Source organism: Artibeus jamaicensis, unplaced genomic scaffold, assembly GCF_021234435.1.
Source record: "Artibeus jamaicensis isolate MK-2021 breed Jamaican fruit bat unplaced genomic scaffold, CSHL_Jam_final contig_252, whole genome shotgun sequence".
NCBI classification, from domain to species: Eukaryota; Metazoa; Chordata; class Mammalia; order Chiroptera; family Phyllostomidae; genus Artibeus; species Artibeus jamaicensis.
Window position 1 is genome coordinate 3,767,658 of NW_026521538.1, and position 25,316 is coordinate 3,792,973.

Below are 25,316 nucleotides of genomic sequence, written 5' to 3' on the forward strand. Positions count from 1 at the left end.
TCTGTTACTTAGCTTTGAAATTTTGTAAATTCAGTTTTATTTGTTGATCCACAACAAATAAACCTTTAAGATTGAACTCTCACTAACTACTTCCAAGATACTGACTGATAAACTAAAATGTCATCCATTGTTAATTTACCCTGGAAAACCTATGTGACTGGGGAAATGCGCTAGGCTCTCTGTGTGGAGCCATCTCTCCTGATGGCGAGCACCCCTCCAGAGGTGGTGTCCTTGCCTTGGAGGGCTTCTGGTGGGCCGAGATTTGAGCAAAGGGCGTGAGGTGCTCCTAGGGCGGTATTTGCATCCAGCAATGGTAGCCTGATGTCTTGCTGTGAGAATCACAAGATGTTTGGGATAATCTTTAGGTATTCTCTCCCCTGGATTATTTCTGGTAAAGTAAAATGAATTCTTATTTTTTTGGGGGGGTGCCTGTTTTACTACACTCCGTGCTGTCAGAAGCCTGCAGGTGATAGAAGTCAGAGAAGTGGGGAAGCGGAGTGTGTGCCCTCCCACAGCTGACGGCTGTGAAAGTGCTATCCCAGCATCGCCTGTTCTCATTTGCCAGGAGAAGCCAGGAGTCTGTATTTCATCTGCAGTCTTTCAGTTTGGAGAGTCACATTAAAAACACAACAAAACACTTGCAGGTCACACCAAACAGAAACCGATCTGGTATCCAGACTACCAGAGAGAGGCTTCTGTTCTAGGCAGGCAGACCACTGCACTTAGCTTTACATGCCTCTTCACTTTTGTGCAGGCTACAATAGAATTGATCAGGTGCCAGCTTTCTTTAGCCATAACCTAAATCCTCAAAAAGCATAGCAACTCTTAAAAAAAGATTTATACATACTCTGATTTTTTTATTGAATTCAGGGGCCACCTGTTCTCACTAGTACTTTTATTTACAAACCATATATAGGCCAGAGTGTTATGGGGCCACTCTTAAGACTAATGTGACAGATGACCAGCCTTGCCTAACTGTTCAATTTTTTGACTTCTGATTTGTCCCCAGATTCTGGAGGGTGTAGTAAGCCTGTGAGGCTTCCCCTTCAGGCTTGGAAAGAAAGGTACAGGAAGAATCACATGGCAGCCCTGGGGCTGGGGACATGTTTCAGCTTTGCTAGCTCTATGGAGCTGGTGTCATAGAATGTTTGCATGAACGGAATAAATGGACTATCGCTGGGCCTTTTAAATCAGCGCAAAGGTTTCTCTCTGAAACTAACATTTCTTTTCACCTTCAAACTGTTCCCTAGGGATCTACGGCAGGAAGGTGTCCGGCAGGCCCATAGTAGCTGGTTCCGTCTCTCTTTTGTCTACAACCACTGTCTCTTCTTTGCCTGTATCCTGGTGGTGCTATTGGCCATCATCCTGTACCTTCTGCGGCTGCGCCGAATTCACCATCGACAAACTCGAGCCTCAGCTCCATTGAACTTGCTGTGGATTGAAGAGGTGGTGCCCATGATGGGGGTACAGGTGGAGCCATGAGCTGGGCAAGGGCTATGGAAGCTTGAGTACCCCAGAGCTGCTGCTCATCGGATTTCATCACTTTCTTGTACTGACTTCAGATGCTGCTTTGCCTGACCATGTGCATTTTTGGCCTTGGAACTTCTACTTTAATATCTTCTTTAATTCCTTCTCAATCTCCAGGTCCTCTTATCTATGAGAAGCTGTAACTTAGTCTGTGAAGAACTAAATAATGAGAGATTGGTGCTAACAAAGACGACCAACCTTAGTCCAATCGATCTGCTCCTTTATCTGGGAGATCTGGTGTGTTCCCAGGATTTAGACTTTCCTCCCCATGCTAAAGCATGAAATTTGGCATTGGGCACACTAGAAGCCGGGCTGAAACCAAACTTGGGGCATCTGATACAAAGTCGAAGACATCCTAGGAAGTGCAGCATCCCCTTCTTTCTCTGTAACAGAGATATCATTTATGTGGAGACCCACAACCTTTACAAGAGATCCAAGATAATTTGCAATTCAGTGGAACAGTTATGAATTTGCAGGCAACCAAAATAATACAACTTCCTCGCTTCCTTGACAAAGAAGCCATTATGAACATGGTCCAAGGTTCCTGACTTACTGTTGCTTGTGTTAGTATGTGATTTCAAAGGGTTAGAACCCCTTCTAAATGGATGGTCCATTGAAGATTTGACTGAGTCTTATCTGATGTATTGTATGATCAGGATAGAAAATTTTTCTGTGTCTATGTGCCTCAGAAGCTGGGCATTAATTTTTCTTTTTGAGCCTTGTAGGGTGGAGAGACTGTGGTAGGGACTGGAACCCTGGGTTTGGTTCCAGGTCATTGTCCTCTAGGCCTGTTTTTATTTTTTTTATGGACTGATTGGGGCAATATTGGTTAATAAAATTACAAAGGTTTCAGGTGCACATCATCTGTGTATTGTATTGTGTGTTCACCTAGCCTAAGTCTCCAGGCCTGTTTCTATGAGTCTGTATACAGGAAGATTCAGGAGTTTGTTTATTTCACTGCTAAGATCAATATATAGTTTGGGAAGAGATAATATGTGGGTCGTCTTTCAAGGAAAGAACAATTCTAGGATAGTAGGCAAAATAAAATCCAAACTCTTATTTACTAAGTCTTTCTGAGAAATAGAAAATTTTTCAACTAGAATGTCTTAGAAGAAGCAAATTCTAAACTTTGGAATAAATAGATAAATCTGTGAATAAGCCACTTGGAAATTTTCAGAACCTTTGTTAAGAGATTTCTTAGTCCCAAACAGCATCTCCATTAACAAGGAGAGAGGAAAAGCTATAATAATTACATTTCCATCCATGACCCTTTGGGAGCTTTGCTCCACCTTCTCACTTACCCTTTAAACCACACAAGGATTTCCTGTTCATCAACTCCCCCCTTCCCTCACAGAATCTTCTTCATACTTTACCCCTTCCTATGTGTAGCCTGGAGTGTCCTGCCCAGGAACATGCTCCCAGAGTTGAAGGAACTTGCTTTTCTTTTTTTGTCATCTGTGATTTGTAAAATTAGATAAATAGGGTTATGGGCCTTGACTTTAAAGGGGGGGAATAAAATTCTTAAAATATAAGTTTCATATTGGCAGCAGAAGGAGTAAAAGAACTCAAGATCCTCCTAGAAATAAACAGAGGAAAATGAGTATACGGACTGTTGGTTGGTAGGTGAAAATGAACAAATCTTGAATTGTTTCCAAGTTAGTTAATGATGGGTCGAACAAAGTGTCTAAAAGTGCCCTTTGGAAATATTTTTTAAGACTCATCACAGCAATTTCCATTAATTTTAAGACTTCTAAATTGCCTTGATTTTCTTTGACTTATCTTTCTGTCTCTGTGAGTGAGCCTCGCCTTATGAATGCTGCTTACACGTGATATCAAAATATGTTTTTTTGCCCGCCATTGCCTACTTGGGTGACTCTTTTCTCCTCACCTTGATTTCCAAATACTACTCGTATTTTTCTTGTAGATCTAGCCAGTGCTCTAGTCAAAAGCTTCGCAGTTGGCTAACTGTTAAACCTTTCATGTCTCAAAATGAAGTTGTAGCAGACAGCAGGTGGTGATCAGTCCAACTCAAAAGCTCCTGTGAAGTCATTCTTCGTCCTGGTCGTAACAGAACAGCCACCGTTTGTTAAGCACTCGTGTGCCAGACATTCTGTTAAGAGTCTTATGCATCAATCTGATGACCTTGCAGACTGATATTACTGTGTTCTTTTTACAGTTGAGAGATTCAGGATACCTCTACTCATCATTTTTTCCCTGTAATGTTTTTCATATTCTTAATTTGATCAGTCTGATTTTTTGTTTGGTGTGCTATATCCTGAATATTATTTTACTATTATAGGATGTAGGCTCGTCTTTATTACCATGAATAAAATTTCTCAGAGTTCCATGATTTAAAAATATGAAACAATTTTATCACAGATAAAAATTTTATTAAAATCTTTTGATAAAAATTTTATCAAATTTTTACCCCTCAGACAAACTGAATAGATGATCTTAGTATTGGTTCCAGTGCTTCTCCATTACTCCCAATTAATAACTTAAATGAAATCTCATTAGCTAGAAACAGAAGCAATTTATTCCTTGCTGTGGGTGAGGGGCAATTACTTATATACAGTTGTCAGCTTCAGAACTCATTAAACCCTGTACTTGTTGCATTTTGACCAAAAAAAAAAAGTTTCCTCATTCTTCGGTTGCTCAGCACTCATCAGGAGTTCTGAATGAATTCACGATGAATACTGAGGCGCCACTGTATACATTTTCTGTTAATGAAATATTCTTGCTTGTAGAGTCAGTTTGTCTTGCTTTTAACTCTCTTTTAGCCCTCATTTTCTTAAGATTTTAAAATATTTCTATTTGCATTTCTGCCTTTTGAGTGCTTCTCCTGTGACTGTAATCATGTTCTTTGTAAAATTCACATTCCACCGGTTCCTTTGAATCCTCTGAGCCAGACTCTGATAATAGTGACAATGAACCTGAACTGAACTGGTTTAGTATTTTCATTATTACTGAGACAGGTCACAGATGTCAGAACCAGAGTCATTGGCTTTAAGGGTAATGTTTCATTAGTCTTATGATGGCACAGCCCCGCACTTTTCTCTGAATTCTTATTACTAGGATGTAAGGAAAATATGTGTAATATTTATATGGCATTGTATTCACTTAAGTTGCAACTAAATCTAAGCAAAATTATAACCATCTTTCAGTTACTTAGTTCCTTGAATTGATTTTCTTAAGTCAAGGAAAATCAATAGACTTGTATTTGTTCTAATGTCATCTTAAGTATTTTGACTTTCCCTTCTGCAGCCTAAGAGCTTCCTTTAACTCCAAAGACAGTGCTTATTAAAAGGTGGTAGGAATCTGCCACCCATTGCTTAGCTAGTTTTTTTAGACATTACCATTTTCACATCCATATTTACTTTTTTGAAATAAAATAACTTATACTTCTCACAGGTGTTATCTAAATAGATGGCCCTCCATCCCTGTTCTCACAGTTGTGTGTTTGCTTTTTGTCAGGAGTGAGACAAGTGGGTGGTACGATTTAGGGGAAGGAACATCAGACTTTGTGCACAACAGACTTGTGTTCTATTCCTGGTTTTGCCATTAACTAGCTCTGGTGCTCCAGGCAAGTCACTTGCCCTCTTGGGCTCATTTTTCATCTATAAAACGGTGGCTAGACAGACGACCTAAAGTGAGTTCCCTTTTTTAAAACATTTTAAAAGTTGTTATCCTATTACAGTTATCCCAATTTTTCCCCTTTGCCCTCCTCTGCCCACCTTACCCCCACCCCCACAGTCAGTTCCAACCCTGTTGTCCATGTCCATGGGTCATTCATACATGATATTTGCCTAGTCCCTTCCCCTTCTTTACACCATTACCCCCTCCTTCCTGCCCTCTGGTCATTGTCAGTCCGTTCCATGTTTCCATGCATGTGGTTCTATATTGTTCATTTATTTTGTTCGTTAGGTTCCTCTAATAGGTGAGATCATACGGTATTTGTCTTTCACTGACTGGCTTATTTCACTTAGTATAATTGTCTCCAGTTCCATCCATGCTGTCACAAAGGTAGAAATTCCTTCTTTCTTTCTGCTGCATAGTATTCCGTTGTGTAAATGTACCAGTTTTTTGATTCATTCATTTACTGATGGGCACTTAGGCTGTTTCTGGCAGACTTTAATTCTAAAGGGAGACCCATTGGCCTAAGGCACTAAAAGCAGGAGCGAAGCTAGACAAGTGATACGGTTTCAGGAAGATTTTGATCTTTGGTTTAGAAGACCAGGCTGCCCAGGAGCCCAGGGTCATCTCCTACTTTATCCGTGACCCCTGACATTCCCTGATGGGAAGGGAGTTTCCCGTGGCTATCATTAATACGTGTATTTCAGAACATGAGATTTTAAAAGGAACTGTAGAGGTCCCTTGAAATTGGGCCCCAGAGCAGTAGGAATATGTGCTGTTACTACACCAGCAGTAATGACAGCTGCCACAAAATGCTCAGGGACGGAACCTTCCCACAAACTGTATTTTGATAGACTCAACTGTAATAATTAGTTGGCTGCAGCTAATCATGCCCAGTCTTTGTAACTGCTTCTGATACTCATTTGTGATTGCTTTGCTTGTATTTAGGAATAAATATGAAAGACTGCCAGAAACAGTTACCAAGTTTTCACTACATCTATTCTAGCTTCTGTATTTAATACTTCAAAACTTTAGATGTCTTTTAAACAATTTGCTTAATTTTATACAATTTCCTTAAGCACAGCACCCAAGCAGTTCATGTGATGGTTACAGCCCAGACTATTTAAGGTAAATTGCCTACTAGATCTATAATTCTTGGGCAGTTTCCAGACTCCCTTCTAGAAACAGTGCTGTTTCTCTTTTAAACTAAACTTCTTCTGAAGGTGATTCAGAACTGGTATCTAATTTCTCTTTTTGCTGTGGTGTGTGATGCAGCGTCAGCTGGGATCAAGAATTGAGGTAAAAGTAGTGCATGTTTCAAATTCTCCCGTCTTTTCCGCTGGGCTGGTTTCAGAGTCCTGCCACAGGGCCACATGCTCTTTCAGACTGGCGATGTCGCTGGTGTTGCAAAACATATTTGTTAAGAAATGAGGGCTTAAAAATATTGTAATAGACTTCCTTTGTAGTGTTATCCATCCAAGCACTTCCTTTGCTCTAATATTATTTCTCAGGACTTTTATTGGAAGGACAGGAGAAACACTTCTTTTGACCATTTTGTTTCTCTAGAAGTCTGAGCAGTAAGGAGATCCTTTTATTTGTAAAATCAAATTATTACTCGTACTGTAAGGGCGTTCTACTTTTAAAATGAATTCAATCATTGCTTGCCATTTTTTTTAAACCAAAGTTGAAAAACAATTATGAATCACAGGATGTTTACAGCCATGCGTGTATGACTCCGGCAAGCCCGGCGACAGGTCTGCGTCTGAGCCGCTTCTTTGTGAACAGTGCAGCCACTCGCACGCCCCCCGGTGGCCGCCCGACTCCTGCACTCTGCCCCACTCCACTGCGGGCTCGCCCTGGTGCGTCCCAGGCAGCCCCTCTGCAGAGTAACTGCCAGACAGAGTCTGGCCTGTTACAACTACCAGTGCTGAAGGCTCCGTCTTTTTATAGGTTCATACAAGCCTTTCTCTGCAAGGATCCCAAATACTTTGATCTCTGGTATTTCTATTATTATGTTGTGTTTGACATTTTTACACTACAATTCCTCTTTAGTTGATGCCATGAAGTGTATTGTATGCCTTGTCTCCTTCATTGTTTCTGCCTTGAGCTATGGACTGCAGTGTTCAAAGGTATCTTTCCCGTATGATCCACAATAGACATTCCCTTCTTGCTTTACAACACCAAAGGCTGCCCATATTGCATCACTTTTGGGGGTTACTAAGACTGTTAAGTTTTTCTAAAGCTTCAGATTAATAATTTTGATGAACAGGTCTTGTAATTCTCACTGATAAGTACTGTTAAATCATTGCTGAGCAAAATATGCAAGGCATGTCAGAGAAGGAGGCATTCTCCCTTACACCGGCCATGGGTTAATTTGTTACACAGGCCAATGTATAACCCACCGTTCGTTCCAGGACCAGAAGGACTGCTGCAGGTACACTGGTTATCCTAGTACCGTGATCATCACTGTTGTCTTTGCAACAGTAGCTAATCGTTCCCCCTGCCACATGTGCATCATTTGTCACTGTAGGTTAAAGACAGAAATGTTCCGGGTTGATTAAGAAAGGCAGGTGTTTTCATTTCCTTTGATGTTTTAAAAACAGCTGACAGAACTGTTGAGGGACCTTTGAAAATATTATAGGAAATTCACTTAATCTTCTAGGTATGGGATGACATTTTGAAAGCAGTGTCTGCGGCATCAATCTGTAATCATCTTGCACGCATTCTGCACTGTTTGGTGTGTCTGGTGCTGGGAATAATGCAAACAAAAAAAACATTTCAGATAATCTCCGTGCACCAGGAGCTTGTGGATAGGCATAATACAGTTACATTGCTAAATGCAACCCGATCTGTTTTTCCAAACTTATTCATCTTTAATAAAATAAAAATGAAGTAAAACATCTGAAACTTGAACTTATTCATTCATTTGTTGCTACTTTGTTGGCGGGAACTGTAGTATTAGCACATGGTTCTTTGGGTTGGATTGTACTGCCCTCTGCTGACTTCTTAACTAAGGACAACCGTAGTTTGGGGATGAGGAGTAACGGTAAGGGAACCTACCCCAGTAACCAAAGTTCTCCTTAAAAAGAGTGTCTAGAAGAGGTGATATCCCATTAACAGGATCAACAAAGCAGATTTAATGAGATATGGTGGGGATGGAGATTCAGAGGGGATGGGAACAAGTGGTCAAAACTTTCTAAGGTAATTAGGTTATTAGAGCCCAGGTCTGTGGTTCCCAAACTTGTCTGTAATTGGAATCATTTAGGGACCTTAAAAATATGCCTGTTACTGCATCCAGAGATTGTAATTTGATTTGGTCTTGGGTGGCCTGGGCTTTAGGCTTTTTAAAGATTCTAATGTGAGAGAAGTTGGGCTGGCCAGAGCATTAAGTCACAGGATCTGAGATGTTCTCAAAATCAAAGACAAAGTGTCCATTTCTGTTCTGCTAAGAACCACTTAAGAATGGTACAGAGAGTCACTGAAACTCTCAGAATACTGGAGTTGGAAGGAAACTGAGACCATCTAGTGCAGAGACTGTAAGTGGGCAAAACTCAGGTTACCTATGGCTCCCAAATGTGCTCCACCTGCATAATCTAAAGAATTTGAAATTAGTTACCAGCACTTAATTGAGAGCTTTCACACAAAAATCTAGATGTTAGGCTTCTTTAAAACACCAGATCTGACAACCCTGGACATGCAGGGCAGCAACAAGGCAGTAGTTTAACCTGTTAGCTGGGGGCACCTGCTCGACAGTCTGCCACTGTTTCAGCCAGACTGGCCTCAGTGGGCATTTGATTTAGTCCAACTTTCTTTTGCCTTCTACAAAACTAAAAACTAGCCTTCTGCAACTTCCACGCATGGCTCCAGTGTTGCGGCACAAAGGGAGCTCATTGCTTCCGCATGAGAAGGCTTCAACTTGTCAAGGGCAGAAATTTTGTTCTCTCCAAATGTTCTTTTCTCTTCCTGAGAAATACCAGAGTTCCTTCCAGTATTTCCAGTGATATGGGTTCTGGACTCCGCACCATCCTGGCTCCTTCCTCTTGATACATACTTCACGGTCAATGTCCTTAAATTTGGTACCCCTAGTGAAATGCGGCCTATGCATCGAGGTATTCTGACCTCAGTCAGAATACATCAGATTTTATCAATATAAATGTCTACAGCTATGACAGTTACATTGATAAAATCTAAACCGGCACTAATTTTTATTGGAGTCATCATATTGTTGGTTCGTGCTGAGTATGTGGCCAAAATCCCTGTCTTTTTTATGTGAAATCATAACAAAGCTAGGTTTCTCCACCCCAAACTTATATAACCTATTTAATTGAAATGAGGGTGTTATATTTATAATTATTTTTTAATATACTTTATTGACTATGCTATTACAGCTGTCCCATTTCCCCTTCTCCTCCCACTCCCTTGTTGCTACCCCTCCGTGTGATCTCCATTTCTGTGGTTCTGTTCCTGTTCTAGTTGTTTGCTTAGTTTGTTTTTGTTTTCGGTGTGGTTGTTAGTAATTGTAGTTTGCTGTCATTTTACTGTACATGTTTTTTATCTTCTTTTTCTTAGCTAAGTCCCTTTAACATTTCATAAAATAGGGGCTTGGTGATGATTAACTTAATTTCAACTTTATCATGTCACTCTTGGAAGCTGTGAGCTGTGGCTGTCATCCGTCATATTAGCAATGTTAGGTTGCTCCTCGCTCAAATCTCATCTGCTGCCTTCATCCAGACACTGATTTAAAAAACAAGGTTGAACAGGACAGAGAACCCTGTGAAATATCAATAGAGACTGAAATCACACCAATTCATTAGTCAACAATTTGTTCAAATTGTCCATGTCCCCCATTAAGGCCACATTTTTTTTGTCCATGAGGAAACCCTTTCAGGAACTGACTTATGCGATCTATTCCATTCACTGAGCTAGCAACATAACAGCACATACAGGTTAGAGCTTGATGAAGCCGAGTGGGTTACCAGTGGTTACCTCCTTTCCTCTAGGCACCTATCCACCATTCTGCTGCACATAGATATGAAGCTTGTCAAAACCTACCTCATTTATAAAAGTCAGGACACTAGAAGACAGTAGCTATTTCTTGTCGAAGGCTATCTGGTTACTTCCGGGGGTGCCAATCTGTCCCTTTGAACCTTCACCTGGCAGAAGTGAAGACCATAGAGAATTTCTATGTGGGCAGAATGCAGGACTCGGGAGGCTAAGACAGATGGTGCATGGAGACTCCAGGGCTTGCCAACGTCCCAGACCCGAGACAGAAACCTACCAGGAAGCAGCAAATACTTCTTCTACACTAAACCCAATTTCCAACATTAAAAGTAACAGATTTAAAAAGGAACCTTTAGTGTAACCGTAATGACATTCTCGATCCACAGACTGTTTCAAAAAGAGGCAAAAACATTTTTAATGCTTAACAAATTTGGAAACCACTTGATAAGTTAAGGTCATCCCTCTTAGCAAAACCCAAGTTCCTGTGCTCTGTCATGAGCTTTCAAAAGCACAGTTTCAGTCCTATGCAGCTGCTCCTCTTAGAATTATTTTGGGACTCTTCGGAGTTCGTTCATGAGCCAAAGGGCAACGCTGAGCAGAGCCAAGGAGCCCGACTGGTGAGTGGCAGCCAGAGGAGTTGGCACGTACATCAGCAGAGTGCTGATGCCCAGGCCTGCCTGCCACAGAGGAAAGAAAGTAGTAAGCAAAGCAGGAACCGCAAACGCAGAGCTGAAATGAGCACCAACAACCAGATACACCAACCTCTACGTTCCCCCATCAGAACATTAAAAATATATTTTTAATTTTACAAGTATACTTAACAATGAAGTAAATTCAAACAAAATAAAAAAATAAAATTTCCCTTACCTATCCTTTACCCTATCCCAGTTCCCCTCACCAAAGGTACTATTACCAGCTACTACACACTCATACTTTTGTACAAATGTTTTTAGAAAAACAGTTTTGTGCTCTAAAAAAATACGTTGTTCTGTGTCTTGCTTTTTTTCACTTAATACAGGTCTTGAGATCTTATTATTTTAAACTCTTGTAAGTATTCCACAGTATAAATTTACCAAAGTTGTTTATTTAACTACTTAGATTGTTTCCAATTTTTCACGATCGCAGCAATTTTTAAAAGATTTTATTTATTTATTTATTTATTTATTCATTCATTCATTCATTCATTCATTTATTTATTTATTTTAAAAGAGATGGAAAGGGAGGGAGAGAAACATTAATGTCTGGTTGCCTCTTACATGCCCCCAACTGAGGACCTGGCTGCAACACAGGCATGTGCCCTGTCTGGGAATTGAAACAGCGACTCTTCAGTTCCTAGGCCGGCCATTCAATCTGCTGAGCCACACCAGCCAGGGCATCACAGCAATTCTATAATGAATTTCTTTACAGACACAGCTCTTTGTGCATTAGAATACGCCCAGGGCAGGCACTGATAAGTAAGTCGATTTGCTGGGCCAAGGACATATACATTTAACATTTTAAGTGCCCTCTGAAAAATGCCACACAAACTCACGCTCTCACCAAAAATAAAGGAAGGTATCCATTTTCCTATGCCTGTGCCGATACCTGGTTATCTTTTTATTTCTTTATTTTTTCCAATCTGACAGGTACAAGATGGCATGCATTGTTTTAATTCGCTCCTCTGTGATCACAAGTGAAACTAAACAGCTTTTCATATTTATTGGCCATTCATCATTCCTCTTGTGAGAACTGTGATTGATAACTCTTATTTTCTGGTTATTAATCTTCTGGTCCATTTTAAGTATTGAAAATATTTTCTCGTAGCCTGTTACCTTTCCTTTTCAACCTTGTTTTGGGGACACCCTCAGGCCAAAAAGAAGTGGTTTGTACCTGTGTATACGCCACCGCCAGCAGAGTCGCTGCTGCCATCTTGGTCCTCCGAGGAAGGGGGATTCTCCGGGACAGGAAATAGAGCGCTGTAACCGCAGTAACTGAAGTGATCCCCTGCGAGGAGGAAAGTCTCATCAAGCGCCAGGAAGAAGCACTCCACTCTCCTGAGTTCCGCTCACTGCACACGTATCTCCTCCAGCACCCGTGAGTTACCACGAGGCGTTTCCCTGTCCCAGGCAGAGAGCCGCCTGCAGTTCCACCTGACTGCTGCTCCTTGGTTGCATTTCTGCTCCTCTTCTGCTTGCCACTTAAATGTCGGGGTTCCCTGGGATGCCTCCTGCAGTTTCTGTACCTGTCACTTTATATCACAGTTGTACACACTCTCACTGATCTCATCCACCTTCCCCTGCGGGTGTCCCCCCGGCATCGCCCTAAAATTTCAAACCATTCTTTGCACCCTTTCCCCTCTATTCTAATCCTGGATTGTTCAAACTGGGACACCCCCAGCCCGTGAGGGTTATTATTTTCCTGGGCTGTGAGCAGAGGAGGTGATAGTGTTGCCAGCGAGTGCTAAAAAGATTTAAAGCCTCATTTTCATTCTCATCCCTTATAGAACAAGGGTCTGGGACTGACCATAAGGTCTCCATGCCCCTTCTCTGATGTCAAGGGGAGTGTTTTTCTGTCATAGTTGCACATTCACTTCACTTCTTTTCCTCTTCAGAACTGTCCATGACGACAATTTCAACCAGACTTGCTGATTCTAAAATGTGTGGCAGCTGGGGATGACCCACCACTGGGTAACGGGGGCCGCCCCAACATTACCTTGGGACGTCTGGGTCCTCTGGGCTCTGTCTGGATGTCCCCTCACACTCAGCACACCTCAGCCCGATGGCATCCTCCCTCGTCTAGTGCAGCACCCACTCCAGCAGTCCTATTCTTGTTGGTCGTGTTTTAAGCACGCCCAAGAAGAAACTTCGGGATCTCCCTTTATCTTTCCTCATCTTCCTTTCTCCAGCCAGTCCCCTATTCCTTACCTCTCTCAGATTCACCACTCTTCTTAAATCCACTCCCACCTTGAACCCCCTCACCCTCACTTGCGTTACTGAGATGGCAATATTGCTTCTCACTGGTCTCCTTGCTGCTGATCTCTCCCTGCTCCAATTTATCATGCCCAGACGACCAGGCTGGTCTTAACACAACCCACGGCAGGCCCTTAATAAACATCAACTGGAATCAAATAAGAAGTAAGTGTGATGCTCCTGGCGCCTTGGGGCTGTGGTTGAGCTCTGACAGCCATGTGCTCGGCTACCACTGTCTTCTCTGCTCAGCCTTCCACCTGCTACAATGTGTGTGCAGCATTGAGAGGGATGTCCTTTGCTACCTGGTAAAAGCAGATGCAAAATTTTGAGAAACTGGCAGTATCCTGAAAGCTAGAATTTGGCTGGAGGGCATATGGGTAAGTGGGAAAAAAACATCAGAACAGAGAGTTGGTACTCAACTTCCTCTAAATTGAGAAAGAAATCTAGTGCCCATTCTGCCCTCACTGTTGCCATCAGTGCTTCCAACACCCCAACACCTGTGAGAGGCTCCCCATTACTCAGTAGCCAGTAACCACCAGCCAGACTTACCAGAACCCGGTGATCAAACTGCACCATAGTCGGATTCTCAAAAACGTTCCTCAGGATGGGGGAGAAGGTAAAGAGGTCCTCTGGGATCCAGGATTCTCCCATCTTGGGGAAGGAGTTGTAAACAAGCCCAGCATCCAGTCCTGCTACAAAAGCCCCTGAATGCCAAGGTAAGTGGTATTTATTAAGATGAGAAAAAGAGGCCAAATACTGTCCTGACACAGAAAAAGTTCATTGTTCCCGAGTTACATAAAAGGCAGTGCCAGAGAATAACAAATAGAAATATTTACAGTTGGGGTTCTCAAACAGGGGATATACATCACCATCCCCATGAGAACTTAAACGAAAAACAACTATATCCTCACTTGCTCCCACCACAGGATTCTGGCAAGCCTCCCCTGGAGAAGTGAACTGCAAGTTCTGAGAGAAGCATACTAGTTTGGAAAAACTCCCTTAGTGATTCCTCCACCGAGAACTACCGATTTATTCTGGAAGTGTTCTTCCCCCAGACTCTGTGTAATTTATTCCCTGTCTTCCTCGGGTCTTCACTCGAATGTCACCTCATCAAAGAGACCTCCCCAGTGACCCTGTGTAGGCCAGAGCTCCCCACCCCACCTCCACCCCTTACTGTGCTTGCCTTTTCTTCACAGCATTGAATGAACACTATCTGCCATGTTCTCTGTATCATTTCCCTCTTCCCCAAGAGCTCAAAAAGTGTTTGTTGAATGCATAAAAAAGTGAAAAACCTTATAAACCAAATCCTGGATAGACACATAAACGGGGTATTTATGAATAATTATTATTATAATCAAATTATTATTCTGATTCCATTAGTTATGGATGTTTCAGGGAATTCAGGGATGTTTAGATCACATCCCTTATTTTGTAAATGCCATTTATCAAGTCAAGATCCATTTTCTTTCACCATAAAAAGGGAGCAGTGAGGGCTGCGTAGGTCACTGGTTTGATGGTTTTATTTAAAAACAACTTTAACTGATTCTAGAGAGAGGGGAAGGAAGGAAGGGAGGGGGAGAAACTTGGTGTGAGAGAGAAGCCCTGACCGGTTGCCTCTCGCACACCCCCCAACTGCGGAGCGGACCTGCAGCTGGGGCGACGTGCCCGACCGGCAACCAAACCTGCAACCTTTCCATCTGTGGGCGCTGCCCGACCAACCAAGCCTCACAAGCCGGGGCTGATGGTTATATTTTAGAGTGCTGTCCGGCCCTGACCGGTGTTGGCTGGGCGTCATTCTGCAAAGTGAAGGTCACTAGTTCGATTCCCAGTCAGGGCACATGCCTGGGTTTCACGTCTAGTTCCAGGTTGGGACACGTGTGAGAGGTAATTAATCAAATAAATAACTAAAGTTCTGCTTGAGAAGTTTCTGGGATGATAAAAATGTTCTGTATCTGCCATTCAATATAATAGGTGCTGGCCACATGTGGCTACTGAGCCCTTCAAATGTGGCTAGCATGACCGAGAAACCAAATGTTAAATTTTATTTCATTTTAAATACTTTAAGTTTAAATAAATCACATGCGACTAGTGATTATTGTACTGGATAGCAGAGTTTCAGAATAAGAGAGGTAGAGGTATGATTTAAAGAATGAGAAAGACCTGTGTTGGTGTCTTTGCCCCAAAGAACTCCCTGCACTGGACCGTTTTTGAAGGAAGGCCTTTTGTCTGACCCATCCTGGTATATGTAATAACAATGATGCCTACATGATAATAACAGCCAACACTTACACAGCTTTTGCTACACACCAAGCACTACTGTAAGCACTTGATATATTCTACTCATACTATTATCATGATCCCTGCTTTACAGAAGAGGTCACCGAGGCCCAAAGAGGTCCCCTAGCACGTCCAAGGTCATAGAGTTCACAGGTGGTAAATCCAGGATGTGAGCCTAGACGGTTTGGATCCAGGTAGACGCTCAATATTTCTGTTCAACTGACCGGAGAGCAGGACTGGCGGGAGGGAGGAAGGAACGGTGAAGATGATGGGTGTGAGGCAGGCAGGTGTGAAAGGGAAATAGGAAGATACAGGAAGAAAGGGAAAAAGCATTAGGCGAGAGATCTTACCTGAGAGTGAAATAAAAACGGGCCATCTTTAGGAGTCCTACCTGAGAGAGCTGTAAGGAACACTAGGCCTGTCGTTCCGTGAGCAAATCGTCTCAACCACAGGAGTTGACGGGTTTCAGGCAACTAAAGAAGAAAATCGCTCAGGTTAACTGCACTTCAGAAGCTATCTCCAAGGCTAAATCTAAGACACAATTTGAGGTCAGATCTTGTCTGACCCCAAAGCTAGGTTAGGTATGCCCAGCGCTATTCTGTTCTGACGAAGGCATCACAGTTTATTAAATTATACAGTTACTGTGTGTCTCCACTGCTATCCTGTAAGCATTGTGAAGACAGGAACTGCCATCTGTACAGCAGTGGTACCAGCCCAGGGCTTGGCCTTTGCTGTGTCCGGGGGAAAATGCTTCACCATGGTGGAAATGGTGTGGCCTAAGATACAGGACTGGACTTTCATCTCGTGTGAGACATTCAGCGCTTGACAAATAGAGTCAGGATCGAAACTACATAAAATGCATAATGTGGAGATTCTTGCATTTAGCGTTTTTGGTAAAGTCAAAATTTGCTTTTATTTTTACTATAGCCCACTTCTGATACTAATCAATGAATCAACAAATATTTATTAAGAACTTTATGAACAGATAACTGTAAAGATGCAAAAATGCTTTGCAATCTCGCACGTGAAGAACTGGGTGCCGTCACCCAGAGTACGCCGCACGCACGTCAGTGCTGCCAAACAGAACTTTCTGCGCTGCCCAGTGTGCGGGTAATGAGGTCTCACAGCAGGGCGAGGGCAACTGAAAACTAAGTAAGAAGTTAATTTCATTTACAGCTGAAGTAAACAAGTTTTTACGTTAATTTTACTTAATATTAATTAATTAAAATTTAAATAGCCATGTGTAGCTAGTGTGCTACTGCGTTGGGCAGCACAGTCCACTACGTTTGATGATCATCTCAAACCTTTTCTGTAGTTAGTGGAATATAAACACATTTTAAAAAGACAAAAACAATGAACTGATCAGTAAAAACTCACCGATAACTTCTAAGATTACCATTCCAGTGGAGGGGGATGTGTGTGTGCATGTGTGTAGGGTGGGTGGGGAAGTCGGATGACAAGAAGTGTAGAGGAGGAATGATGTGTCAGGGTGAACATCTACAGATACGGGCAATTCACTTCAGAATCTCGACTCTGAAGGTCAGGAGAACTGTTCAGATGCGGACTTGTCTACCACACCAACATTTCAACTCCATCTGGCTGCCCTGTGGGGCGACTGTCAAGTCAACACCTCCTGTCCTTACCGGGATCCAGGCCCCTGGCTCCAAGTACCTATTGGATGATTCTACTTAGAAGTCCTATTATCAGCCCTGGCTGGTATAGCTCAGTGGATTGAGTGCTGGCCTGTGAACCAAAAGGTTGTTGGTTCAGTTCCCAGTCAGGGTACGTGCCTGGGTTGCAGGCCAGGTCCCCAGTAGGAGGCATGCAGGAGGCAACCACACACTGATGTTTCTCTCTCCTTCCCTTCCCCTCTCTAAAATAAATAAGTAAAATCTTTTATTAAAAATTCTTATTATCATATCAAAAACCACTCCGCGAACAGGTTATTCAGGCCTAACATGACATCAATATCTAAAATATTATTAAGAAAAAAACTAGAAAAACTTTAATCAGCCTCCTGAGGAAATACTCTCAGGCAAGATCGCTCAGGTTTACTTATCGTTCGACTCGATGAACGGGAGGTCCCCATCTGCAGAACCAACCAGCCAACCAGCACGGCCCCTGTGCACCACCACAGGGCCAGAAATCACTCTCGCTCGGCCTTCCTCACCTCGCCATCCACCTTCCCTCTGGGAGTCAGAACTAGAGTTGGGATACCTCTTGTTGTTTGTATACTTTCCTACTTTTTCTAAAATTCATGTTTTCACCTTTCCCAACAGGCAATGCCGACAAAATACTTGGCTCCTATACTATTTCTCCTCTGAGTGAATTGTTCCAGCTCAAAAGAGTCACTGCACATTTTACTCTGCAGTCCCAAAGCTATCCAGTCCCGGAGTTCGATGTTCCTCTAAACTTTAGTTGGATCTAGTTTCTGGTAAATTGGCAGATGTCACTAAGGGAGTGTGTGCATTCTGACCTAACCTATTAGAACCAGAATTCCTGTTTCTCTGGCCTCATCAGCCTCTGTGCAGATGTGGTAAGGACAGAGACTGGCTTTTACCTTGTGCTGAGGCAGCAGCAGTGAGAGCGAGGTCCACAAGCTGGCACAGTAAAGAACAAGGGCTGATCCCAGGTGGGCAGCGAGGCGGTACTGACTGACCCGAGGGATGTCGTGAGAATCTGGTTTTTCTTCTAATCCACTTTTCACCATATACCATCCCAACAGACCCTAGAACGAAAAAGATAAGAGGCAAATAAAACAAGGTTGAAACTGTCTGCTGAACTTTATTCTCTGAGAATGTGAGCTATCAATCACCAGACATACTCTCTGCCTGACCCCTCCTTCCCGTAGCCTCCGATGTCCTCAGTTTCCCAGAATCACGGCCTGTCCACATTTCCACACACGGCACCATAAACATTTAACCACTGATGAGAGTAACATTTACTGAAATGAGTCAAATAAAGTATACAAAAGTTCGTCTGTGGGCAAAACCTTACCTATCCTTTATCTGATTTAATATTATGTAAACCTGTGAAATGTAAGAGAGCTGTTTCTATAAAAACCAGACTGAATGTTTTGGAAAGCTTGAGAAAGCTTAAAAACAGCCACTGTCAAGTCAGATGGAAACAGAAAATAATGACAGTTTTATGGGGGAAGGCCATTAAAATCTGTAAGGCTCTGCAGTCAGATGCTTTCCAAGTATCTAAGTTCTCACCCCTCTGTAAGGAAAATAATGATAGTTTATGGGGGTGCAAGAGACCTGAGGTTGAGCAGCAACCAGAGGACTGAAGAACAGGCCTATCTCTTCATTAAAAAAAAAAGATAAAAGTACATGTTTAAAACTTTAAGGTATGTATTAGGATTCTATGAATCCCTGCTTTTACCAACTTTTCCAAGTAAGCCAAACAAATGTCAGTTCCAATCATATCAGGCGAGCTATGGACCTTTCGTCCCCCACCCTGCCGATCCAATCCAAGCCTATCCTGTCAAAAGGAGGGATCTCTCCCACCTGCTCCTCTTCTTTTTATTTTTTAATCCTCACCTGAGGACAGTTGTTTCATTGCTTTCAGAGAGAGAGAGAGAAGAAAACATCAACGTAAGAGAGAAGCATGGATTTGCTGCCTCCCAGATGAAACCTGCCACCTAGGTATGTGCCCCGACCAGGAATCAAACCCACAACCTTTCAGGTACGGGATGACTCTCCAAGCAACTGAGCCACACTGGCCAGGGCTTGAATTTTTAAAAAAAAAATTTCTTGATTGATTTTGGAGAGGCATAGGAAGGGAGAGGTAGGGAAGGGGAAGAGAGAGAAAGAGAGACTTCAATTTGTTATTCCACTTATTTATGCATTCATTGGTTGCTTTTTGTTTGTGCCCCAACTGGGAACTGAACCCACAACCTTCATATAGGGGGACAACTCCCCAACGAGCTGAGCTACCTTGGCCAGGGCTCTACCTCTTCTAAATATATGCTCCTCAGGAAACTTTTCTGGGCATTCCCCCCTTCATGACTGTCCTGGAAGTTCTAACCATCTTGACTTCATCTGCACAGGACACTGGAAGATGAAAGCGTACACAGTCCGATCTACCGGCCCCGACTCTCTTCCTTCCGCACCCTCTCTGCCATCTTCAATTCTCTGCCTCCCTGGTGCTCTGTCTTTAATGGGATTCTATTTTCCACTCTAAAACAAACTTTCATTTTGTTTTACCCCCGCCCCCAATTTCTATCAGACTTTTACTAATGTCTACTTCCTTATTATCTGTTTCTATTGCCTCTATTACATCTCTTCCATCTCCCTTCATAGTTCCTTCTATCTGGTTCATCGTCTCCCCACTTCTAGGTTAAATTTACCACCTCATTTCCTCCTCATTGAATTTTGATTCTTCTTTGATGCTCTGATTCTCTTCCCTTATGGTTTGTACACTTCGACCCAAATACTCACATGTCTTCTCTAATATTCCTTTTCTTGGCTCTCAGCCTTACCTAACTCCTTAACTGAGAGTCATTCAATGCTCTTCTCCTTAGTAGGAGTTCAACTTATGTGATTTGAACAACCATTTTATACAGTACTTGGATATCTCTCAGCTGTATCTGTATTTTAAGATCCCTCAAGCCAGAAACTATTTCTCTCTTTTGGAATTTTCCCACTTGCTTCTGTAGCCATTCTACCATAGGATCCCAGGCCCACGCAGAGCAGTCGAGTTAGAAAAAGGGAGCACATGAGAACCCAGGAGGAGAGCCATGGTGGGGAGAACTCTAATTCTTGGGACACAAAAGTATATTTACTGAGTGCTTACTGCTTCCAGGCACTAACCTAAGTACTTTACATGCATGACCTCACGTAATATTCATGCAAGCTAAGCAGCAGGCACTACTATTATCTCTGTTTACAGGTAAGGAAAGCAGAGTCTACTTAGGTTAGAACTTGCCCTACTAAGTGGTAGAGCTGGGCCTTGAAGCCAGGCCATGACACTAAAATGCACATTCTCCCCTACTGTTATAAAATCACTTCCTTAAAAACAATACCAACTAAGAAACTCTTGGGAGCATCTCTGGTTCCCGGACTTGAATAAATCTCACCTGGAAGCACACTAACCCACAGAGGGCAAGAACACGTCCTTTCATGCCTCGGCTGAGCCAGCCCTTTCTCCAAAAGTAGGCGGCAGGCAGGATGTATGCGAGGCCTACAAGGCGACCCCACATGCGGTGTGAGTACTCCATGTACCAGATGAACTTGAATTCTGCCAGTGTCATATCATGATTCAATCTAGGTAGAGAGTCAAAAAATAAGAAAGAGGAAAATCCACCTGATTTTTATTTCTCAATGGAATACAGGGACATCCTGAGTCTAGAAGCTTGACAGGTCTGCCCTCTTCCTCATCAGTGACCTTAGGATCGCTTTGGATTGGAGGTTTAGAGTAGGAAGCTCACTAAACATAATTGAGGCAAATATCAAGAAATGATGGGATCTAATCATTCTGACATGTTTAAATAAGCAAAAGACTGAGTGGACCTTGTGGGATGTTGGCCTGATTTTCTATAATACTTACATTTTAAATTCTGGAAATTGCTGGTATTTTTGGAATTCTGCTTCCCACTCCTCTTGGCTTGTCGGTGGCTTCATCTCCTTTATTAAATGCCAATCTACCATCGAGAGGCCAGACTCTGTCAGCCTAAGGGAAGGGAAGAAATTTGAGTGAGAGAGGCAATGAGTGTGTGTGTGCATGCAATGCTGGATCATTCATAAATGGTTTACAGCAACAAGTGTATCTAAACATCGCACCTCTAAAGGCAAACACACCATGTCACTGTTTCCTCCCTGACCTGTTCCTCTTCTCTCACTGCTTAGAATTTTGACAGGAACAGCAAAATCAACCCTTAGACTGAAGAAGTTTACCCTAAATGCATACACAACATTATATAAGGAAAAGATATTTGATATAGGTATAAAACATTTTAGGTTCTTGAATGAATTTAAAGACAGTAAAACTCAAATGTGTCAGTTTCCCGTAACAGCCTAGGTACAGTATTTTGAAATAAGGGCACAAGAAATGTGGGGAGAATCTGAGAATATGTACTTTATTAAAACTGAAAGTGTTTCCATGAAAACAAGTTAGGATTCCTCCAGGAAAAGGTTTCTTTTTGGCCTGAGTCAGGAAATGTACAAGAGCCTGGAATATGTGACCATCCAGAAAGCAAGGAATCCAAAGGTTACTAGGGTCCTGTCCAGAACAACTCTGGAGCCGATTGGAGGTTTCCACTGACTGAAAATGGGACAATTTGAGCAAAACACCAAGCATGATGGACTGAAACACCCAAGTACGTTTAAACCCATGAGCACATGATACTTAAACACTCAGGCACTTTACTGGTTACCTTTGGAGGATGCTTGGGAACCAATTTATTATTTTGAGAATTGGTAAATAAAGGGAAAGAATCAAGTACTTACCCTGCCTTTCTTTTATTCACTGTACCTTAGGATAACCTAATTATTGATGAGGAAGCCTTTCTCTTTAGAGCTGAGCTAACAGAATGTTACAAATTTGCAACTCTAATGAAATAATGAATGTAGGCAATAATCATGAATGGTGGTTGACATCTGTAACAGACATCAGACACCTATAAACGTTATAGTCACCTATGAAGTATTCTGTGCCCTCCTCCCCCTCCACCCCAACAGGAATCTGATCAAGCAATAACCCATTTACAGAAAATACAGGGGACAGTGGCACTTGAACAGCACCACAGAATGCAATCGGGAAATCCAGACTGGGAAATTCTGCAGGACAAACGATTTGGGTTTCTTCAACAAACCCCCCCTGCAAATATGGGGGTGGGAGGAGGTTTAAGAGACCTGAGAGGCGTATGAACTGTGATATATGGAACTTATCTGGATTTACTTCAAAGTAACTATACAACAAATGTTGAGACAAATTTGAACTCTGATTGTAGGGGAATATACACAAAGCGTGTACAGCTAATAGTTAAGATTTAAATCAGTATTTGTGAAGGGCTCCTACTAAAAAAGCTGGAAACTGTTCTATGTCAGGCAAACCTCCAGACACATTCCCTCTCTGGGCCTCAGTTTCTGCGTCTGAGAGAGCCAGACTACATGATTCCTGGGGCCCCTTCCCCCCTTGGTCATACTTTGCCTCTACTGATGACCCAAACACTATGAGCAAATTACTCACCTAGTTACTCCACCGAGAATAACTGCTCCAGCCACTGTTCCACTGCAGACCAGGAGCCATCGGCCCACGACCCGCTCAGCAGCCTTGGAGGGAAGGGACACTGCACCCCTTCCAGACTGTAAAGCTACTTCAGAGATGGTGCTGTACTGCCCTGGCCTCAAGGGGCGCCTGATCCCATAGCTGCAACCACACTAAGGATCAAGACAGATCAATTACAACTGAAGAAAGAGGATAAGACGTCACTCCACTGTTACTCACATTGTCCCTCTGGAGTCTGAGTGCCCTGTATGGCAACATCTCCTGCCCCAGCAAGTCTTCTCTTCATTGGATCACTGCATCTACCTTCCAACTAGTTTTCCTGCCCCTAGTCTTGGCTGCAACCCAATCCATTCCCACACGACAAGAACCTTCTGGTCTCCGCCTACTTCCCCAAACTTAACTCCACACCTACATATGGGTCATTTTCTTCTTCTGTGGGTCTTCAACCAAGATTTCTCTCTGGTTGGGACATTAGCTGTCCTCTGATGGAAAACACAGGCGTACCTCATTTTATTGTGCTTCAATTATTCTGCTTTGTAAATACTGCATGTTTGTTTATTTGTTTGTTTAATTGAAGGTGTATGGCAACCCTGCACTGAGCACACTGAAAACCTCCTGGAAAAGATTCACCTTTCTAGATGCCATCAACATTCCCGATTCCTGGGAAGAGGTGAAGATATCAACATTAAACAGGAATTTGGAAGAAGCTGACTCCAACCCCCATGGATGACATGGAGGGACTTAAGCCTTTAGTGAAAGAAAGAGCTACAGACATGGCAGCAATATGAGAATATGACTAAGTTACCATAACCTCATGATAAAACTTTACAGATGAGGAGTTGCTTCTCATGGATGAGTAAAGAAAGTGGTTTCTTGAGGTGGAATCTACTGCTGAAGATACTGTGAAGAGTGTAACAAAGTCTGGCTGATGTAGCTCAGCGGATTGAGCACAGGCCTAGCAAACAAAGAGTTACTGGTTCAATTCCCAATCAGAGCACATGCCTGGGTTGTGGGCCAGGTCCTCAGTAGGAGGCAAGCAAGAGGCAACCACACACTGATGTTTCTCTCCCTTTCTCCTTCCCTTCCCTTCTCTCTAAAAATAAATAAAATCTTTTTTTTAAAAAAAAGATTATAACAAAGGATTTAGAGTATTATGCAAACTTAGTTGGAAAAGCAGTGGCAGAGTTTGGTGGACTGGCTCCAATTTTGAAAGAAGTTCCGCTGTGGGCAAAATGCTATCAAACAGCATGCTACAGAGAAATCTTTCTCATGAAAGAAAGTCAATCAATGGAATGAATTTCACTGTTATCTCATTTTAAATAATTGCTGTAGCCACCTCAGCCTCCAGTAACCACCACCCTGATAGTCAGCAGCCATCAATAAATACCAAGGCAAAACTCTCCATCAGCAAAAAGATTATGACTCACTGAAGGCTCAGATGATGGTCACCGTTATTTTTAAGCAATAAAGTATTTTTAAGTTAAGGTATGTACATTGTTTTTTGTTGTTTTTTTTTAGATATAATGCTGTTGCACACTTAATTCATGCAACTTGCTTTTTTGCAATACTCGCTTTATTGAAGCACTCTGGAACCCGACCTGCAATATCTTCGAGATATGCCTGTAGTACCTACTTGCAGACCTCAGCTTAGATGTCACCTCCTCTGGGAAGTGTTCCCAGACTATTCTAGGTGTGCAACAGGCCACTTTCAGTACACTTTACCTCCCCTAACAATCCTTAATATACTTCTGGTTCCTCTCTATCTCCCACTCAACTATGAGCTGTGGGACAAGGGTGTCTGGTCAGCTGGGTTCTTTCCCTCCTGCTTCATTTGTTTCAAACACAGTTCCCTTACATAACAACAGCTTAACAAAGATTTAATAAATGAATTATAAATAAATAAACTGTGGCTTCCTCCAGGGCAGTAACCTTTTGGTGCTTACCTTTCGCTTCCCAGTTTCTAACACATAATAATCATTCAATACAGTTATTCGTTGAACGGATACACGCCCTCTTTTCATTCAATCCCTTTAGGGATTCAGAAGACCCGTTTTGGTTTCCTGCTTCTAATTAAGTAATTTTAGACAACTTAAGCTCATTTTCCTTCTTTGTAGAAGGGGGTTATAATAATTAATCTGACTTCCTGGGGACTTCTGGTGAAAAATAACTATTTGGGTAAGACTTACTGAGCTTTTACTTTGTGCTAAGTGCATGATGTAGATTACATTTAATCCTTCCAGCAAGCTTACGAACTAAGTATTGCAGTTATCCCCATTTTTACAAATGGGAAATTGAGGCACAGAAAGGTTAGCCAACTTGGCTAACACCACACAGCTAGTCACTGACAGATCCAGGTCAGGAGTCAGAAGCTCTGGAAACCAGAAAATGCGTTTTGAATTCTAAGGAACTACGGAATCGTGAAAATGGGTTATCTATCTATTAGCTTTCTCCAGGCTCTTTTCCCCACGCCCGCTTCCGCGACACAGAGTCCGCTGCGACGCGGTACCTGCGTTCTAGGCGCTGCCCTCGGAACCAGGAGTCGGAGGCATGGACTCCCCATCAAGGCCTTCAAGGGCGGAAACAGTAATCGCTGCATATTGAGCACAGCGAACAACCGCCAACTCCAAACCCCAGCAATCCCTACAGACTCCTTTTCTTGCTGCAGAAAGAAGCACTTCCGAGTCAAAGAGCAAGCCCCTC

General features: G+C 42.5%; 2 protein-coding genes across 5 annotated transcripts in view; one reads left to right on the top strand and one right to left on the bottom strand.

The window, feature by feature from the left end:
* Window positions 1–6,136, top strand: part of ENTPD7 (ectonucleoside triphosphate diphosphohydrolase 7) — a 43,703-nt gene extending 37,567 nt beyond the window's left edge. Inside the window, exon 13 of the mRNA XM_037138996.2 lies at window positions 1,251–6,136. Coding sequence (XP_036994891.2) covers window positions 1,251–1,482 — 232 coding nt within the window. The 3' untranslated portion in view covers window positions 1,483–6,136. The remainder of the gene's footprint in view (window positions 1–1,250) is intronic.
* Window positions 6,137–9,545: 3,409 nt separating this feature from the next.
* LOC119044554 (cytochrome c oxidase assembly protein COX15 homolog) lies at window positions 9,546–25,290 on the bottom strand. 4 transcript variants are annotated; one of them, XR_005081633.2, is made up of 10 exons: window positions 25,123–25,290; window positions 22,578–22,768; window positions 20,937–21,059; window positions 20,467–20,653; window positions 17,947–18,114; window positions 15,778–15,859; window positions 13,659–13,813; window positions 12,031–12,144; window positions 10,213–10,313; window positions 9,549–9,931 (listed from the first exon to the last, which is right to left on the bottom strand). XR_005081633.2 is itself a non-coding variant. In XM_037138998.2 (9 exons), exons 1-9 carry the CDS (start codon window positions 25,210–25,212, stop codon window positions 10,266–10,268), a joined length of 1,158 nt encoding a protein of 385 aa, XP_036994893.2. In that variant the 5' UTR covers window positions 25,213–25,290; the 3' UTR covers window positions 9,546–10,265. The 4 variants fall into 4 exon arrangements, 3 of the variants coding, with proteins under 3 accessions (XP_036994893.2, XP_036994892.2, XP_036994894.2); XM_037138998.2 differs by having other exon boundaries at window positions 9,546–10,313; XM_037138997.2 differs by lacking the exons at window positions 9,549–9,931; window positions 10,213–10,313 and adding an exon at window positions 10,552–10,838.
* Between the last annotated feature and the right edge of the window lie 26 nt (window positions 25,291–25,316).

Bases quoted from the DNA above. Each gene is read 5' to 3' on its own strand.
- LOC119044554 (XM_037138997.2), bottom strand. From the start codon at position 25,212: ATGCAGCGATTACTGTTTCCGCCCTTGAAGGCCTTGATGGGGAGTCCA. The intron at 22,769-25,122 runs GTACCGCGTCGC...CTTGATCCTTAG, and splicing joins GGGCAGCGCCTAGAACGCAG to TGTGGTTGCAGCTATGGGAT. The intron at 13,814-15,777 runs GTAGGACTCCTA...CTTGGCATTCAG, and splicing joins GTTCCTTACAGCTCTCTCAG to GGGCTTTTGTAGCAGGACTG.